The sequence below is a fragment of the Molossus molossus genome, unplaced genomic scaffold (assembly GCF_014108415.1).
Source record: "Molossus molossus isolate mMolMol1 unplaced genomic scaffold, mMolMol1.p scaffold_m16_p_11, whole genome shotgun sequence".
NCBI lineage: Eukaryota > Metazoa > Chordata > Mammalia > Chiroptera > Molossidae > Molossus > Molossus molossus.
Window position 1 is genome coordinate 95,470,179 of NW_023425346.1, and position 19,487 is coordinate 95,489,665.

The window sequence follows — 19,487 nt, forward strand, 5'->3', positions numbered from 1 at the left end:
ACAAACTCAGTGGTCTTCACACATGGACGGTTCAACCTCCAGGGTCCTTATGAGACCCGTCTTGTAGACAACTGCTTCTCAGTGGGGCAGTTCACCCCAAGGGGCAAACTTTGGAAACTTGTGGGAGGAGCTTTTCTGGTTGAATGGGCAGTGGCCAGAGATGAGACATGTCCTGAAATTCGAAACAGTCCCAAAACAATGAAGAACGGTCCTCTTCCTGTATAACTTTCAAACACCCTGCTGGATGTTCGTGTTGGTGAGAAATATGCTTATCATTATCTGAGCCCCAAACCCTACTCTTTTTCATGGGAACACGTGACCTTTTGGGGGGCATACCTTTAAGAGTCACCAAATTTGCCAGGAATGTGACTACCATGCAAATCAAGTAGAGACTACACTTGTGTTACTCAGAAGAGCTTTGCACTGTTTCAGCAAACATTGCATCAACAGTGGTAATACTTGTGGGTTTTAAAAAAATAAATTTATATACACATTATTTTCTTATTGATTTTTTAGAGAAAGGAAGAGAGAGAGAAATTGAAACATCGATGTGAGAGAGAAACATCAATTGGCTGCTTCTTGCAAGCCCCTTGCCGGGGATTGAGCTTGAAACCCAGGCATGTGCCCTGACTGGGAATCAAACCGGGACCTCTCAGTCCATGGACGATGCTCAATCCACTGAGCCCCACCGGCTGGGCACAGCTTGTGGTTTTTGTGTCATGGGTATAACGTATGTGTCTTGGTCTGTACCAAGGGGTTTACCTGTTGACCTACATGTATAAATGACTTTTGTTGTTCCTTGTATTACAGTTTGGCATAATACAGGGTTGGGCAAAAGTAGGTTTGTAGTTATGAGTATGCAAAACACAGAGTTTGTTCTTGTATTATTATCTATTAATTCTTGTTTTATTTTCTATACCAACAACTATAAACCTACTTTGCCCCAGCTGGTATTAATTTTTAACATTTTCTGTCCGTTGTGTGTAGGTTATATTTGCTATAAAGTTCATTTCAAGACAGTATTAGAAGTATTTGTTTAAAAAGAGGGAGTTGGGTCTGTGGGGTTGAAAAGCACTAGTCCCGTCGCTCTTGGTGCCCCGGAGATGCAGGAGGCAGTTGGCTGACAGGATGCTCGTCCAAGGGCTCTGAAAACTGTCAAGTGGCATGTGATTTAATGTTACATTGTACAAGAGGAGGCTGGGAGGGCACAGGGAGATGCCACAGTCAAACGGCCATCTAGCATCCTGGATGCCATCAGCTTCCTACCACTGTGCTTAGAACTACAGGCTCAGAAAATCCTCTAAACTCTTCACATTTGTTGGTCTCCCGATGGTTTCATGGTCACACTGTTCAGGGTCCTGTCAAGAAGGGGCGGCATAGCCGAACCTAGACCAGCCCAGCTCTCCTCCGTCCTCCAGAGCCTTCTTTGTCCATCTCTCCACTTGTCCCTTGAATGGCTCTCAAACATTCATGTGTATAAGTCTGATGATGGGTGGTGGAGGTAGATGAAAGAAGAACTTGTTTTAATGTGGAATGTTAGGCCTCTCCCTTGGAAACTGATTCAGTAATTGGGGTCCAGTGCCCTACAGTATAGCATACGCCCCAGGTACTTCTCAGGGAGGTACGTCAGGAACCACACCAGAAACACGATCTGAAAGCCAGACTTTCCCCACGTTTTGGCATTGGGCTTCTCCCTGTTGAGTCTCCTTGGCTTCCACTCCTATGCCCTTAACTCTCCCTTTTATGAAAAGTGGTTCCCAAACCTACATTTCTAGACTTGACTTTTGTTGTTTTGGGACCACCTCTCCTCCCAGATGTTTTCACCTGGATTTCCAGTTTACAAATGAACAGGTTTAAAACGCCGGCATTAGACATTGGCTCCGTTTCTGGAAGAGACGCGGGTAGACAAGTAATCATTACTCGTGGCAAGTGCCAGCATGAAGGGGCACAGAAGAGGCACAGTCACATGTCCATCATCACCAGACAGGAGGCTCCTAATTCCTGAGATGCCAGAAGCTAGAGGCAGGGAATGTCAGAGAGATCACTCCTTAATCTTAAAGGCTGAGAAGGACATTCCAGGCAAAGGAGACAACAGACACAAAAGCAGGAAGGAATGAGCTGTAAAAATTTCAAAACAGACAAGGGCCAGCGGGCAAGGACTCTGGGGATGAGACGCAGGGAGGAACGAAGAGGGTCTGCAGGGCTACATTCTGCCCTGCTTCCCACACCACAGGGAGAAGCACCCCAAGGGACAGGGGTGGCGGCATGGAGGGGCAAGAAAGGCAGGCTGAGCTGTGGGGCCCGCAGAGAGCAGTCGGCGCGGTCCTGGCCCCTCACGATGCAAGGCCGCTGGACTTGCAGACCTGAGTTAGAATCTGTGTCTATCTCACACTTTCATCCACAACATGCAAAAGCATACACAACACTGCCTGGGACCACTTACCCCTGGTCTCGTTTCTAACCCACGCGTTGATGGAATCGCAGGCGGAGGCTGGATCCTTGAAGTTCACGTTCCGGACTTCGCACTGAAACACATCTTTGTTCCGCGTAACAAAAGGCACCTCGATTTTCGAGCCGTTCTTCACAAACATGGCATTAGCCACCGTCACGATGTCCTTGTTCTTCTTGGAGACGATGGCCTTGTTGATCTTTTTTAACGTTTTACCAACTCCTAAGGGGGAAATGGGAAAACGCGGCCATATTTCCACAGCAATTTCCAAACAGTTGTTTTTCAAAATATCTTTTATCTTATGGCAAACAACAACAGTATAAACAAGATAACATGAGTGGCGAGAAACAATGTCTTTTGCTTACTCAGTATCCTCATGTTAAGAAAATGGAGGATAAAATAATTTACAACTATTAATGGCTCTTAAAAAACGGTTATGCTTTGAGCATCAAGCCAGGCACACCCGAGGCATCCTTAGCACCCTCGCCACGCGGACTCCTCTCCTGCAGGACTTTCTAGGTCCCAGGTCAGCGGGCAGCTGGCAAGCTCCTCAATTATGTAGCCATGGAGGGTTCCCTATTCTCTTTCTCACTTAATAATCTTGATTGCTATTTCCTTTCCTGCCAAAGATGTAACAACGTTGGTTCCCTTTTTCTATTTTTGAAACAAAAAGAAACACATAAAACAAGCATTTGAAAGACTATAAAAAATGGCCACATGCCACCATCCAAGAACAATGTGATTTTTACTTGATATCAAGCTCAAAAAAAGTAAGGGGATTAGTTTTAGGGCAAATAAGCTTCATTGTACATGAGCCATCCATCATGCTCCACTTAGCTTCAGACCACAGGAAAGAGAATAAGTTATAAGGATGTAACTTGTTTCTGCAGAGAGCTTGCACTACAGATCCTTCTTACTCGATCTGCAGAATGTCACTGTCCTAAAACACCCTACAAGCCACCTTGATGGTCTTCCGGAGAGTCGACTTGTCACTGATAGAGTGTTTCTTCTTCTGACCCTTTAAACCAGGGCAGGGGAGGTCCTGAGAGACCCGGGTTCGGTTCCCGCTAAGGGCGCGTACCTCGGTTGCAGTTTGTCCCTGGCCCTGGTTGGTCGTGCGGGTGGCAGCCACTCGATGTGTCCCTTTCACATCGATGTTTCTCTCTCTCTCTCTGTTCCTCTCTCTCCTTCCCACTCTACCTGAACAAAAAATGGAAAAATGTCCTCTGGTGAGGATGAAAAAAAAGAAAAAAACAGTTAAACCAGGGCAGGGGAAAGACTCCCAGGATCCGTGAGGAGGTGGCCCTTAAGCCTTAGGTCTCCCACGACTCTCCTGCTCACAGTCTGTGGGGCAGGCCGGGCAGGAGGGGGCGGGCCCGGCAGGAGGGGGCGGGCCCGGCAGGAGGGGGCGGGCCCATTTTATAAGTGAGGCAACAGCAAACTTCAGAGGCCAAGTCCCAGGCCTGGCCCTTGCAGCCACAGGGCCCCCACACGCCCGGGCTCCTGCTGGGAAGAGATCAGAGACGTTTCCTCCTCTGCCCCCCACTGTCCCGCCTCCATCCTCAAGAGAACATCAGGTAGTGAGTCCTCGGAGGCGGAGCCAACAACCACTGGCCTCCCTTGGATCAGTGTCTCAGACACGGTGGTTTGGGAGGAAGAAGCGGGGGCACATTGCTGACAGGCCACTATCATCAAAACTTTAGAAGTCCTGCTTAAAATGAGCATGGCTCAGCATTAAAACCAACAACAAAAACCCAGTTGCTAGTTTTGAATTGGATTGGCTGACAGATGGCCCTCAATTCTAGCAGTGACTCACGGTGACATGACAAATCACCAAGGGGTTCTGAACTGAGCAAGGGCAGAACAGTGCTTCCGACAGGTGAACGGACAGCAGACCGGAGCAAGCGTGAGTGCTGTGTCCTCAGGGCAGGGAGGCGGGCCCTGGGCGCCACCGCCGATGGCCGGGGGCATGAGTCCCGCCTCCCTTGTCCTCCTCTCCAGAGGGGGACACACTCAGGCTCCTGGACGGCCTGGCCAGCAGGAGTGGGGGCACACGGGCAGAAAACATCTGTCATTTTCCAACAGTCACGAAGACCTACGTGTGAGCAGTGACTGGCTCAAGGTCACAGTGCCCTGGAGGGCTCGATGCTGGCCCCGCTGCCTGGTCCCTGCCTGTGGAAGTGGCAGGTGGAAGGTGACTCTGGGCGAGAAAACAGCAGCGATGGGACATATAGGCTGTTAGGTTAGGTTTCAATAGGTGATTTAAAAACAGGGTTTTCTTTCAAGAAAGCTAAGCCTTTTCCATTGGGCCTTATTTCGTAAAAAAAAAAAAATTTGTAGCTTTTATTTTGAAATAATTGTAGCTTCACAGGAAGTTGCAAAACAATGTATATGGGGGTCCCATGTACCTTTACCCAGTTTCTCCATTGGCGACATTATGTATGGCAATGCCACAACCAGGAAATTGCCATTGGGACGGTCCACAGAGCTCATTCAGATGGCGGGGGCGGGGTGGTGTGTGTGTGTGTGTGTGTGTGTGTGGCTTTTATGCAATTTTATCCCCCAGGTAGATTCACACGTCCACCACAGTCAAGACACAGAATGGTCCCATCACCACAAGGCTTCCGAGTGCTGCCCTCCGGGCCACACCCGCCCACCTTCCCAGGTGCCATTTAGAACGTGCATCCCCAGCTGTAACGCATTTCTAGCCCCGTGGGCCATGCAGGTGGACAGACGTGCAGTTTTCATGCAGTTTTCTTCTCGGAGATGAGAACACTCAGAGGCAAAGGGATCGGCCCAAAGCCCCACAGCTACAGAACGAGGGCCAGAGCCCAGCTCTCCGGACTCCCAGTACCCCATCAGTGCTTTGGGGCACACTGGCCTAAGCCCCAGATGCACCAGGGAAACCCCGCCAGAGAAGACTCAGCAAGGGCCCCCCTGACGAGGGACACCTGCCAGGCCCCCGGGGCCAGAGCCCGGCGCACGCACCTTTCACGCCGTATCTCATCGCCGCGGTGAGCTGCGCCTTGGTCCGGCCGTCGGCTCCCAACTGCAGCATCCCCAGGACAGAGGCGATCCCGTGGGGGGACACGACGATGTTGTCCTGAGGCCGGGATTTGACGATCTGGTTGAAAACCTGGATTCCTAAGTCGGAGCCGAGCTCCTCCAGCGGCTGCGGGTTGAACTGGAGGCAGGCGGAGGGCAGAGTCACCGTGACCATGAGGAAGAAGGGGAAATGCCAAGACATGGCTCCTGCTGGCCAGGCCAACCTGAAGGTCAGATTCAAAAAGAAGAACACGTAAATTCCACTGAAATGAACACTTTGGGGGACGGCTCTGCACGCAACCAGACAGGATTTACTGTTTTCAGTATAACGGAATACCTTCTTAATATAAATATATATCAAGAAAGAACAGCACAGATGGAACTGGTTTTGACAATATGCTGTTGGGGAGATGGCGAAGGGGAGGAAGGAAACTTCTGCCTGGTAGGTCCCGACTCTGTGCCAGGCACCGTTCTAAGGGTTATTTATCGCTCATAACCACCGCTCACTCAATTAGACCAACACTGACTGAGTGCCGGCTGTGCCAGGCCCTCGCCTGCTGGCTGGGCATGCAGCTGTTCAAAACCAGCAAGACCTCTGCCCTCCTGCGTTCCATTCCAGAGGGAGACAGAAAATGCATCAGGAAGCAAGGAAGTGACCTCGGAGGAAGATCAGGCCCAGGACAATGACAAGCGACGCCAGCAAACGACAGGCTGCGGTGGGGCAACACGGGTCAGGGTTGTTGTCAGAAAAGCCTTCTCTGCGGAAGGACGTGTGAGGTGAGACCTGGGCGATGAGAAGGCCCAGCACTGCTCTGAGCAGGGTTCGGACGGGCCTGTCAGGCAGACGGCGGGCAAGGCAGGGGCCTGGAAGTGGGGGTACACCTGGGGTCAGAGGTGGGGGTGCCTGCGACATAGGGAACCTGGAGGAGGTGAAAAGAAGGAGGGGCGGATCCTGAGGGGCCGGCAGAGCCTGGTAGGGCCCTTGGATTTCATTCTAAGGGAGAAACCACCCAGGTTGCCATGATTACCTTTGAACTATACACCCTATACTTGATGTTTTCACATGAACATATTCCTCTCAACTAAAAAATCTTTAATTAAAATAAATTTTAGCGACTCCCTTAAATCTATGATAGGGCAGAAAATTGGTAAACTTATCAATTGTGAGGATGGACTGTTTATGCCAATGATTTCAGTTATGGCGATTTTTTAAAATGTGCTTTCTTTCTTGATTACCATTTACTGAATTCTCTTGGGCTGTGACAAATAAGAGGTAGGACACTTACACATGTTTATGAAAAAGCAAATACTTTCATTCAATAAGAACCTAAACGTGGCAGCCAGTAAAAAAAAAGCAGAATTTGTGACGTGGCTAACTGGTTCCTCCCGTCTGGACAGAAGCCCCGGTGAGGCCCGGTTCCCACTTGGGAGGTTGGGAGTGTCTGCAGAGAGCAAGAAAGAGGGGGCCTCTTAGGAGGTAAGTGCTCAGGAATGAAAGAAAGGGCACTGGGCCCCTGAATAGACAAGTGGATAAAAAAGCTGTGGTCCATTAACACAATGGAATATTACTCGGCCATAAAAAAGAAGGGAATCTCACCTTTTGCAACAGCATGGAAGGACTTAGAGGATATTGTGCTACGTGAAATAAGTCAGAGAAAAAAAAATACCTTATGATTTCACTTATATGTGGAATCTAAAGAACAAAATAAACCAAACAGAAACAGACTCATAGATACAGAGAACAGACCAATGGTTGCCAGAGGGGAGGGAGGGAGGTTGGGGGCCTGGATAAAAATGATGAAGAAATTGAGAAGTGCAAATTGGTAGTTATAGAATAGTCACAAAGATGTAAGTTATAGCATAGGTAATACACTCAATAATGTAATAATAACTATGTACGGGGCCAGGCAGGTACTTGAAATATCAGACAGAGGGAACTACCTTGTAAAGTACATGATTTTCTGCCCACTGTGCAATCCAACTGAAACTAATACAGAATAATGCTGAATGGAAACTGTAATGGAAAAATAAAAAGTGAAGTAGGTGGGACTTTAGAGATTAAAAAGAAAGAAAGAAAGAAAGAAAGGGCCCAGGGGCAGCATTAGGTGAAACTGGCATCTGATGTCCCCTCACCTTCCTTTCTATGCACCTGTCTCCTTTCATCTCCAGATTGTAGCAGATGCTCAATAAATACACAAGGGATTAAACCTGATGGCTCATGTATTTTCTACTTTCGCTCATTCTCTTTCATTGCACCGAAGTCCTACTTACTGAGCGTGACTAGGAAAATGATTGTTGAGTCACTGTTGGTGCCACACACTTTCCAGGGATGCGAAATCCACGGGGTGAGCAGAGGGCTGGCAGCAGGGGCTTCCCGCCTGCCACCAGCACCCTGGGCCACGGGGTGAACCACCAAGGTCACCGTTCCAGATGATGTTGCAATTTTCTTTCATTTTGTGAAACAAGCACATTTTTCAAAAACTTTAGAGCATTTGGGGCTTCTCCAGAGCTTCATAGTAAAATAACTGTGCAAAGGCAGCCTGTCTAAATTCAAAGCAGGCAACTGACCTACATACCCTCCTACTGGGGGCTTCCCTATGGCCAGCGTGGCCTATTTTGATTTTGGCACCTAGGACTGGTTCTAATACCATGACAATCCCAAGTGTCTTTCAGCCTGTTGGATGTTGGAGAGCTTCCAAATCCCAATTATGGAAGCTTTGCTCATTTTAGCTAAAAATTAGACATTGTGTCTGTCTTCCCTCTCTCCCTCTCCTCCTTCCTTCCCTTCTTTCTTTCTTTTTTTTTTACTGGAAATTTCTTCTTTTAAAATGAAATAGACCAAAAGCCATCATAAGTATAAAACGAGCTGTACAATATTTGTTACAAATGGTCAAGTCCAATAATTGGTGCCAACTTCATCAATCGGAATTGCTGACTCTTGCATTGTTGTCTATTCTGGCTTCTACCTTCAGTATGCCACCGAATCTATACCCCCTAAGCCTCCTAAAGAAACCCTCCTGGATTAGCACATATTAGAATAAATATTTGAATCTGCACACTCATAAAGGACATCAAATTGGTTTTGCCTCTGATACCTCACAGTTGATTCACCTAAATGCTATAGATAGATCTATGTAGGAGACTGTAATACAGGTAGAAAGAATCAGTAACAGATGGAAATTTAACAGCTCCAATGTCTTAGAGTCGACAAAAAGACAATCTTCCAAATAAAGAGCCATCTTATTTAGCAGAATTTTGCTGGGTTATGAATTATGAAGTGGGGGACGGATGCCATGGGTGTTTCTCTCGGCTTCTTGGATTGGGGAAGTTTTTGGGAGATGACTCTGTGCGGTTTCGTAACAGTGTGTCAGGACAGTGTCAGGGCTGTGCAGAACTTGGACTCAGAGCTAGCTTTGATGGATATCCTGGACATAACTTCTTCCTGGCCTCGGTTTCCTGGGCTAACTGCTCACTCGTCTGAACTCACCTGGCTTATGTGCACGTCTGAGACTAAGCTTTTACTTCTCTCCAAAGTTCCACCGCCAGGAGAGTGGATGCCGACCCACGAATTAATTCAGGCTTATAAAATTCCTAGTACCGATACATATTCATGTCCAAATAGACAATATTTTACATGGAATAACCGTTGAAATTTTCAGGCTTTGAAATGCTTAGTCTCTGGAGGACAAACGGATTCTCATTACGGGAAGAACTAAGTAACCCCCTGTTTATTTTTAAAAGAAATTACACTTTAAACTTTCAAATAAGAGAGAGAGAATCAAGATGTTATACAACTGGACTACATTGCATCAATATGTTTCCCTTTTAAAAAAAGATTTTTCTTTGATTTTAGAGAGAGGAAGGGGGGAGAGAGAGGGAGAGAGAGAGAGAGAGAGAGAGACATAGATGAGAGAGAACATCTACTGGCCACCTCCTGTATGCCCCCTACTGGTGATCAGTCTGCAACCTGGGCATGTGTCCTGACCAGGAATCGAACCGGCGACTCTTGGTGCATGGGTGGATGCTCAACCACTGAGCCACACTGGCTGGACTGTTTCCATTTCTTGAGTAATCTTTTTCATACCAGTAAAAAATTTATTTTAAATTCTAGTTTAAACCATCAATGGAGAACAATCATAAACCTATAAATAAAGCCATCATTACAGACACATCCTTCCAAATGTGAGTTTCTCCTTCCCCACAAACTTCCAGTCTCTCTTCCTCCAGACCTTTCCTTCTCAGTGCGGGAATGTTTTCGAAGGAATGGGTACTGCTTCGAGCTTTACAGGAGATTTAGTGGAGTGAAGAATCGTTGGCAGTTCTGCGAAGGCCGGACTCAGAGAACATCCCTACTGATAAACCAATCAGCGTAGAAAGTGAAGCTTAATTTCAACCTAATAAATTCTGTTTTACAAAATAAAATAGATTTTTTAGGTAACACACGAGCTAATGAGATATCTACCGGCTTTATTTGCTCTAACAACTAAGATGAAAACAGTTTGGGGAGAAAAAACACTAGACTTTTCTGGCTCCAACTCTTAGCCAGACGACTCACCTCTGATTTAGCAGGACCCACAAGTGTCTGAGAGTGGAGAGTACGCCATCCCTTTCATTCTCTAAAGAATGTCTACAGTGATACATGTTGTTATAAATACATTTTAAATCCTTATGTCCTGAAAGATTTCCAATATATGCATCAATAAAATAAACCCCTAGTACCCAATATCCAAATAAAATAATGATCAGCTTATGGCCTATTTTATTTCTTCTAAAACAAAAATTGTTTTGAAACAAATTCTAAATATCATATAATTTAAAATATTTTCAACACATACTCTAAACCTAAGGAATATATATATTCTACATACACATATATATCTGTGTGTGTGTGTCTATCTATATATAGATAGATAGACACACACACACAATATCATTATCCCACTCAAAAATGGATAATTCTTTTGTTAAATATCTAGTTGGTGTTCAAATTTTCCTGATTCTCTTCTATTTTTTTTAATATTTTATTTGAATCAGGATCTGAATAAGGTCTACACAATGCAAGGGGTATGTCCCTTGTCTTTAAAAAAAATCTTCCTCTAGTTACTTTATTTTTAACTTTTTCCTTGGAGGTTTGTGATTGAAGAGCCAGGTTATTTGTCCTATCGAGTTTCCCAGTCTAGATTTTGTTAGCTGCATTCACGCGGTGCCATCTTCTGCACTTCCTATAAATCGGTGGACCTGGAGCAGGGGTCTGCACGCTCCTGGATGCGACCTGGCCACCCTCTCTGATCTGTCTGTGGCTGTGTTCAAGCTCCTAGGGTGGACCTGGAGCAGGGGTCTGCACGCTCCTGGATGCGACCTGGCCACCCTCTCTGATCTGTCTGTGGCTGTGTTCAAGCTCCTACGGTGGACCTGGAGCAGGGGTCTGCACGCTCCTGGATGCGACCTGGCCACCCTCTCTGATCTGTCTGTGGCTGTGTTCAAGCTCCTAGGGTGGACCTGGAGCAGGGGTCTGCACGCTCCTGGATGCGACCTGGCCACCCTCTCTGATCTGTCTGTGGCTGTGTTCAAGCTCCTACGGTGGACCTGGAGCAGGGGTCTGCACGCTCCTGGATGCGACCTGGCCACCCTCTCTGATCTGTCTGTGGCTGTGTTCAAGCTCCTAGGGTGGACCTGGAACAGGGGTCTGCACGCTCCTGGATGCAACCTGGCCACCCTCTCTGATCTGTCTGTGGCTGTGTTCAAGCTCCTACGGTGGACCTGGAACAGGGGTCTGCACGCTCCTGGATGCGACCTGGCCACCCTCTCTGATCTGTCTGTGGCTGTGTTCAAGCTCCTAGGGTGGACCTGGAGCAGGGGTCTGCACGCTCCTGGATGCGACCTGGCCACCCTCTCTGATCTGTCTGTGGCTGTGTTCAAGCTCCTAGGGTGGACCTGGAGCAGGGGTCTGCACGCTCCTGGATGCGACCTGGCCACCCTCTCTGATCTGTCTGTGGCTGTGTTCAAGCTCCTACGGTGGACCTGGAGCAGGGGTCTGCACGCTCCTGGATGCGACCTGGCCACCCTCTCTGATCTGTCTGTGGCTGTGTTCAAGCTCCTACGGTGGACCTGGAACAGGGGTCTGCACGCTCCTGGATGCGACCTGGCCACCCTCTCTGATCTGTCTGTGGCTGTGTTCAAGCTCCTAGGGTGGACCTGGAGCAGGGGTCTGCACGCTCCTGGATGCGACCTGGCCACCCTCTCTGATCTGTCTGTGGCTGTGTTCAAGCTCCTAGGGTGGACCTGGAGCAGGGGTCTGCACGCTCCTGGATGCGACCTGGCCACCCTCTCTGATCTGTCTGTGGCTGTGTTCAAGCTCCTACGGTGGACCTGGAGCAGGGGTCTGCACGCTCCTGGATGCGACCTGGCCACCCTCTCTGATCTGTCTGTGGCTGTGTTCAAGCTCCTAGGGTGGACCTGGAGCAGGGGTCTGCACGCTCCTGGATGCGACCTGGCCACCCTCTCTGATCTGTCTGTGGCTGTGTTCAAGCTCCTACGGTGGACCTGGAGCAGGGGTCTGCACGCTCCTGGATGCGACCTGGCCACCCTCTCTGATCTGTCTGTGGCTGTGTTCAAGCTCCTAGGGTGGACCTGGAGCAGGGGTCTGCACGCTCCTGGATGCGACCTGGCCACCCTCTCTGATCTGTCTGTGGCTGTGTTCAAGCTCCTAGGGTGGACCTGGAGCAGGGGTCTGCACGCTCCTGGATGCGACCTGGCCACCCTCTCTGATCTGTCTGTGGCTGTGTTCAAGCTCCTACAATCAGCAGAACAGAGCTGCCCAGCTGCAAAAGAGATCAGATGACCAGCAAAACCACAAACATTCACTACTTGGCTCTTCGAAGGAAGTGTGTCACCTCTGCCCCAGAGGCTGATCAGATTCCAGTTTCTTTTTTTGTGAGATTATTTCATAGAGGTGCTCTACCTGGTGCTGGAGGAAGACAGTGGCCATTTGTCTTTTTTTTTTTTTTTTTGGTAACGTCAGCAGCTACTCATGATCATCGCTTAAGTGCACTGTTTGATCAGGGGATGCCCGATGGTGCTACTGTAATTCTAACTTTCCTTTTTCACTAGTTGGAGCACTTCTATACAAAGGAAGTTTCCATAACCAGCTATTTGGTTGTCCTGCAGTTCAACTTGTAGGAGCAAAGGCAGGGTAAATACTTGAGCCCTTCCCTATATTGTTCTCACAACAGTTAGTTAGTTGCCCAACACTTTCAGAGTTTGCCAGAGTGTTTTTTTCCCATTTGTTTTCTCAGTATAATTATAAACTCGTGTTTTTAAACATATTTTAAGGGTCTTGATCCACTAAAATTTTATTATCCTTATTGATGTTCAAGATGAGCCTCTTCACGTTGGCTCACACCACCTGTAGTTGCATTAGCTTCTTTGTTTTTTGGTTTTGACAAGATACCCCAGCCTCATTATGCCTGTCCTGGGTGGAATCAGCCACTTTTCTAGGGGGCTCTAGTTCCTTTTCGTGGGAGTCAGTATTTAGAGACCACCATCTGAGAATGCTTGCCTAATAAACTGTAAATTAACTCTGGGAATACTGGGCATTGCTAATGTGGAAAGTCCAAAATGCATTTACATCACTCTCTGGACTATAACCAAATACAGAAATTCAAATGATGAGAGAGAGAGACTGCTTCCCTATGAATCAGCTTGCCTCCCAGGCCATCCAGCCCAGGGGAGGCACGCTGGTTGATGAAAAGTTGGGGGACGGTGCTGGGCACGGAGGTGGGGTCAGAATAATCAAACTGGATCACCCTCATGTGAAGGCTGCGAGTCCCATCCTCAGTGTGGGATGCTCACGATGCCCGTGTCTGAAATGAACTGGCACACAGCATGACAAGGAGAGTCCCCTAATTTATCTCGGGGGGCGGGTATGATGACCAGCCCCAGCCCCCTCAATGAAAGCTGACATTTCCTCACTGTCATATCCATCTCTCTCTGTGTGTCTAGAGCCCCTTATTATTCTGCTTTTGATTCCAGGAGGCAGAGAAAAGAAGACACCAATTATATGGAGAATCATGACGTCTGCCCACGGTTTTTCCTGACAGTTTTTCTTCCCAAAGAAATCAGTGTAAAGCGAAGGTATCAGGCTGCCAAACTGAGACTTCTAAGTGGCCTTATGCAGGACTGAGCTGCCTGGCAGCCATGTCATATGTTTCTCACCAATACTTTTACCCACAGGCAAAATCTAGCTCTTTGGGGTGTCCGGCAACAGGTAGTCTAGAGACTTTCAGGGGTTGACCCACAGACAACTGGGGTTGAACCTCAAATTCGGCCCTCTAATGGGCAGAGGACTCTGGTCTCTCAGACCTCTGCAAACATTACTGAGTTATGTCCACCCAAACCCGTCTTCATTTTCCAAACATCTGCCACATTGTCTTAAGGCAGAAAGTTAGATGCACAAGCAAAAGTCAAGTGCATTTTGGTACCCTGGGAAGTGTGTAAAATGTTATCAGAATGAGTCAGCATCTTTAAAACTGCAGAGAAGACACAGGAAACACTGACTGATCAAAGTGATGGCAGCCGGATGGTTTTAAACGCCCTCTTTCAGGCTACGGGGAAAGGCTTACAGACCTCTTCGAATTTTTTCTTAAATTTCTATCAGACTTCAAAGTGTGTACTTGATCTATGATGCTAATTAATCTAGCTCAAAATGAACTTAAAGGGACCCAGGAAAAAATGCTCGGCCACTGAAAGGTATGGCAATATCTTAAAAGTTCCCCCTATGAAGAGACACATATTTTATTAAATATACTCTGACATTCAAATGCCTTTTATCCACATATCATTCGTTTGAGGAAAACGACAGTAGTTCAGGCTTTGTTAGGTATCTATCTTCTAAAATACAAGCTTATGAAACATGTATTCCCTTTTCCTCTAAATGTGAGGGAAATGTAAGGTTCGAATTCCAGTTCTACTATCAGCTAAGAGCTCCAGGGCAAGTCACAATCTCCATCCCCCTCGGCTTTCTCTTGCACCATACTGGACATCAAATTTCCAGGGTGCTCATGGGAATTTCACGAGCACAGACAGAAGGACGGACAGTAACTAGCACAGTATCTGGCTCACAAGCAGGTGCTCAGTCAGTGTCGGCTCCCTTCCTCGTGTCTTCAATAGTCAAGACCTGAAATAGCCCCTGATTTTTTTACTGCAACAGCTATTTAGAAAGTCTGGAGGATCGAGCTAAGAAAATGGGTCAAACACAACTCTTCCATCTTAATAAAGCCCTGTCTGTATCTTTGTAGCTTCCCTAGACTATTCGAGACATAGACTAAGACCTTGCTGGTGTGTTTTAATGTCTCTGTAAGAGGATCATGATGGGGGTGGAGGTGGGTGCATATGTTCAAAAAAAACCTTTACTGGTGCTAACATATGTTTTTCAATCTACTGACTTATGTCGCTAAATCTGTTTTATTTATGGTATCAAGTCCTACAGACTTTCTCATTGACAAATCTTTAAGATGCAATAGTTGAAATGGGTAATTTCCTCATCAGTAGCCGAGAGATAATTCAAGACAGTATGGTGATACTGACCAGTGAGTCTCAATCTTTAAAAGAAGGTGGCACCTTTTTAGACACAAAAAAGTATTCAACTTGGTAACCAATTATATTTTTAGTACTTGTAAAAATACATGATAAAAAACGATGACGAATTCATAAACACTTCAATAAATTGCAAACTCTTTTTTTTCTACAACAGCATCTTGACACATTTCAGAAATCATACTTTGAGATTGTATATATTCATTCTATACTCAAAGCTGGACCATGAACATGACCTTTCTGATGCTTCAGAAAAACTCTGATGTTGTTGATGAGACCTCAATTAATAGCTGAGAAATTGATATTCTCTAGAGTGTTGCTAGCAAAAAAAAGATGAGTAAATGTTAGAAGTGTAAATTGATTAAAATCCTTCTGAAAGGCAATTTTTGGTACGCATAGTCTTAAAAATGTATATACCAATTAGAACAATAATACCCCGTCTGTCAATCAACCCCGTCTGGTAATAATAAAAAAGACTTGGGTCGCCCTGGCCGGTTTGGCTCAGCAGTTACAGCGTTGGCCTGCGGTCTGGAGAGACCCGGGTTCGGTTCCCGCTAAGGGCACGTACCTCGGTTGCAGTTTGTCCCCGGCCCTGGTTGGGTCGTGTGGGTGGCGACCACTCGATGTGTCCCTTTCACATTGATGTTTCTCTCTCTCTCTCTCTCTCTCTCCCCCTCCCTCCCACTCTATCTGAACAAAATATCAAAAAATATCCTTGGGTGAGGATAAAAAAAAAAGACTTGGGTCTAGAAATGTTCACCGTATAGTTATTTCGAATGACAAAATCATTACAGTCTTCTTTGCAATAAATAATTGTAATAGCAATGATCACTGCAACCTCGACTTCCGATGGAAGGGACACCAGGGGTGACCTCTCACCAGCTTTGCACCTTTCTCCAGCTTTTGTGTGCTTTGTTGCTAATAGTCTGCTGCTGTCGCCTTCAGAGAACTGCTGCTGAGAGACCATTTTCTTAGGGGGCTTCCGGGGGCTGGGAGCAGACATACACCGTTCCTCTACCCCACAGGTCAACAGCCACTGACTGCCGACTGTTCTGGGGGTACGAGAGCCCAGCTTCTTCACCTCGAGGTGGCACAGATCACCAGAGCTCTTCAGAATGAGGCCGAGTAGGGGACTTCGCCAGATAGCCCTCCTTGGTCGGATGCTCCCCTTTCTAATACCCACTTTCCCCACCATCTTACTATGTCACCTGGGGGCCTTCCTCAGTGGATCATTTGCACTTTACCCTTGGCTCAGGGATGCGTCTGGGAGACCATGACCCATGATAGCCAACAAGGGTCAGTTCATGACACCCACCTAACACAGTATCATAAAGATATAGTAATATATTCTGCATAAAAACGGAAAAAAAGAAAGCTGTGGTATAATTAACTATGTAAAAGTAACACACAGGCACACGCGCACACACGCACACACACACATACACACAAGATTAGAAAGATGAATATCGAGGTATTATCTCTATACTTATTTCTGATGGTGGGAATATGAGTATCGTTTATTTTTCTTTATACTGTTCTGTATATTTTTAAAAATTCCTACAATGAACACATCACTTAAAACAGGCACCCCTTTTCTGTTTATAAAAACCCCGAGCGGAAACTCTGGCTGAAATGTGCAGCGAGGAGGAGCAGAGAAGTCTGCAGAGCACAAGAACAGTGGTTCAATCACAGGATCGTAAAAACCTGAATGAAAACACGCAGTGGCTGGAAAAACAGGAGGGGCTGGGAAGTTCAGCGAGGGCCCCTTACATATGCTTACATGCATGCTACGCCCCATTACGCCCCAGACCATTTCAGATGAAGTTTTTTCAGTAAGTGCCAGTTCTGTTTCGATGCACATGGCTGGAACCATTCATGTGACTAAATCTACATGTTCGATATGTCATGGCAGGGATTATAGCATATTAATTTTTTTATTCCCTGAGGTTAGCATAGTACCCAGTGTAGAGTAGGAACTCAATAATGTTTATGAAATAAATTGTAGCCCATTGGAAATGAACTGATTCTGTTATTATTTTAGGCAGCAGTAAGTTTTATTGCTAACTTTAAAAATCTCCACTGGCGTCTGACTGGTGTGGCTCAGTGGTTGAGCCACAAGAGGTCGCCAGTTCGATTTCTGGTCAGGACACATGCCCAGGTTGTGGGCCAAATCCCCAGTGGGGGGCATGCAGGAGGCAGCCAATATATTTTCTCTCTCATCAATGTTTCTATCTCTCTTTCCCCCTCCCTTCCTCTCTCTCGAAAATCAATAAAGAAAATAAATAAGCAAACAAACAAATAAATAAATAAACAAAAATCCCCACTGGCTTCCAACTTGTGGAATGCATTCTTCAGTGCTCAAGAACAGTGGCCATGTTTACGGAGTGTCTTCCATGTGCCAGATGCTGTACCTGGGCTTCAGACACTCACCGTCTAGCCGAACCCTTGACTTGAGAAGTAGGCATGAGTATTTCTATTTGACAGATGATGAAAACGGCAGTCCAGAAAAATGAAATAACCTTCCCAGGTCCCACAGATCATATACGAGGGGTCTGAACACGGACCCTCTCGGCCAATGTGTCAAGCTGCCCTTGTGATGGCGTTTAAAGGGCTGGCCCAGGAAGAGGTGAGGTAACACAGCCTCTTTCTACCTCTCTGTCCTGTGCTTACATCATCAGCTACTCGGAGTAAACAAGTGACCACAGCTTACTAGGAACAAGAATGGAACAGAATGTCTGTTACTCTAGAGCAGTGGTTTCCAACTCACAGGGGGTTCCACTGCCCCCCCCCCCACTCAGCAGTGCCTGGAGATATTTTGGTCATCATACCTGGGAGGGAATGTACTGGTATCCAGGGGGTTGAGGTCAGGGATGTTGGGCCAAGGATGAGCAAGCCTGCTGGCACGCAGGGAGGCGCACCTTCCACCTCCCCAAGGGGTCACATAAGATACCACTGCCTGACTCCTTCATGTAGAATCCAGGCTTCAGTCTGAAGTCACACGCTGCTTCTTGTCAAAGCTACAACTGCACAGACGCCAACTGTCACTGAGCTCTCCCTGGAATTTCCGATCCAAGGCTTCTCTACATGGGAGAGGAAGGCACCCAGCAGATTCCCTGTGGCTCCCAGAAGGAAGGGTTTGCATGACCAGCGATGACAGCTCTGTACTGTCAGCCCCCTTATCAGACCAGGCTCCTCCACAGCCTGGGGGGGCGGGGGGGCTGCATTACCCAGCTTCCTGTGTGAGCACAGGGGCAGGTGTGTGTCCACACCAGGCCCCTCACCAGGCAGCCGTTCTCACAGGGGGAAGCTGAGCCTCAGCCTCCAAAGGCTGTGGGTTTTCCGGCACCGCTGACATCCTTCCCATCAGGCAGCAGCAGCAGGGGACAGGCCCGGGCGACATCATCAGTCACCCCCTGCCGGCCTGGGCTCCCACCACCGCTCCCCACCCTCAGCCTAGTCTCCACCCCACCCCCACCCCACCAGAGCCTTTTGTTTTTTTGAACCAAAGCCAGCTTTATCATTCGGGTTCAGGGAACAAAACTGCCAGGTACAGAGAGAAAAACCGAAAACACACACATATACACAAAATTATTCTTACGGCCACTGCACATACTCCTGGGAACTTTCTGAACTGATCAGTTAAGTAAAACTGAGCCCAAACCCCCACTTCCCTCCCTTTCCTCACGAAAAGGGGGCAGGGCCCAGCTACAGGGAAAGGACACTCAGCAGGTATGTGGAACGGGGGCTCCAGTATCACCCTGCACCAATTACCCCCAAAATGCCACCTGCGGAGGTACCCTTCTGCCTGCCGGCATGCCCTCTTTTGCACAGGAGAGCTCAGAGTCCCTGGGAGCCCCGCGAACGCGGGGGTTGTTTGTCTAGGTGGCGAGGGCCCCGCGTTGGCAGAGTTGAGAGAGGACGTGGGTTTCAATCAGGCCGGATCTCCAGACTCACACCTGACTTCGTCTGCCAGGGAGAAGGCCGGGCACCCCTATTCTCCCGTGTGGACAGGGACTCCACAAGTCTGGGGCTGAATTCACTCCACCACTTGATGCTTTTGAAATCAGGGTCCTATGTTCAAGGCGCTCTTTCAGAAAAGGTACAGTTTGTCCTTTAGCCACTTCTCTAATATCAGGGGGGACCCATGTGACAGGCCCGGTGGTGAGGTGGGGGTGTGCACGGAAATGGAGCTGGCCCCCCTGCTCCCGGAGCCGATGGTCTAGACTGGAGCCTTGGTTCTCCACCGGCAGTATGTCCCTCGGGGAATATTTGGCAACATCTGGAGACATTCTTGTTGTCACAATAGGCGGGGAGGTTGCAGCTGTCTAGTGGGCGGAGACATGACAGGGGACGCTGCTCAACAGCTCACAAGGCTCAGGGAACGCAGCCTGACAAGGAC

The 19,487-nt window shown here is 47.7% G+C and overlaps 2 protein-coding genes across 2 annotated transcripts in view; both read right to left on the reverse strand.

The window, feature by feature from the left end:
• SERPINE2 (serpin family E member 2) overlaps positions 1–19,487 on the reverse strand; it is a 56,385-nt gene that overhangs the window by 18,932 nt on the left and 17,966 nt on the right. Inside the window, exons 2-3 of the mRNA XM_036253393.1 lie at positions 5,438–5,718; positions 2,444–2,671 (exon numbers count right to left, since the gene is read on the reverse strand). Coding sequence (XP_036109286.1) covers positions 2,444–2,671; positions 5,438–5,696 — 487 coding nt within the window. The 5' untranslated portion in view covers positions 5,697–5,718. The remainder of the gene's footprint in view (positions 1–2,443; positions 2,672–5,437; positions 5,719–19,487) is intronic.
• LOC118625058 lies at positions 10,547–16,283 on the reverse strand. Its single transcript, XM_036253359.1, has 3 exons — positions 15,829–16,283; positions 10,820–12,419; positions 10,547–10,732 (listed from the first exon to the last, which is right to left on the reverse strand). Exons 1-3 carry the CDS (start codon positions 16,281–16,283, stop codon positions 10,691–10,693), a joined length of 2,097 nt encoding a protein of 698 aa, XP_036109252.1. The 3' UTR covers positions 10,547–10,690.

What these genes read in the sequence shown, in the direction of transcription:
- LOC118625058 (XM_036253359.1), bottom strand. Translation starts at nt 16,283, where the DNA reads ATGGTGGGGAAAGTGGGTATTAGAAAGGGGAGCATCCGACCAAGGAGG. An exon ending in GTGAACATTTCTAGACCCAA is followed by an intron (nt 12,420 to 15,828) that starts GTCTTTTTTTTT and finishes TCACAAAAAAAG; the next exon opens with AAACTGGAATCTGATCAGCC. An exon ending in CGTGCAGACCCCTGCTCCAG is followed by an intron (nt 10,733 to 10,819) that starts GTCCACCCTAGG and finishes CCCCTGCTCCAG; the next exon opens with GTCCACCGATTTATAGGAAG.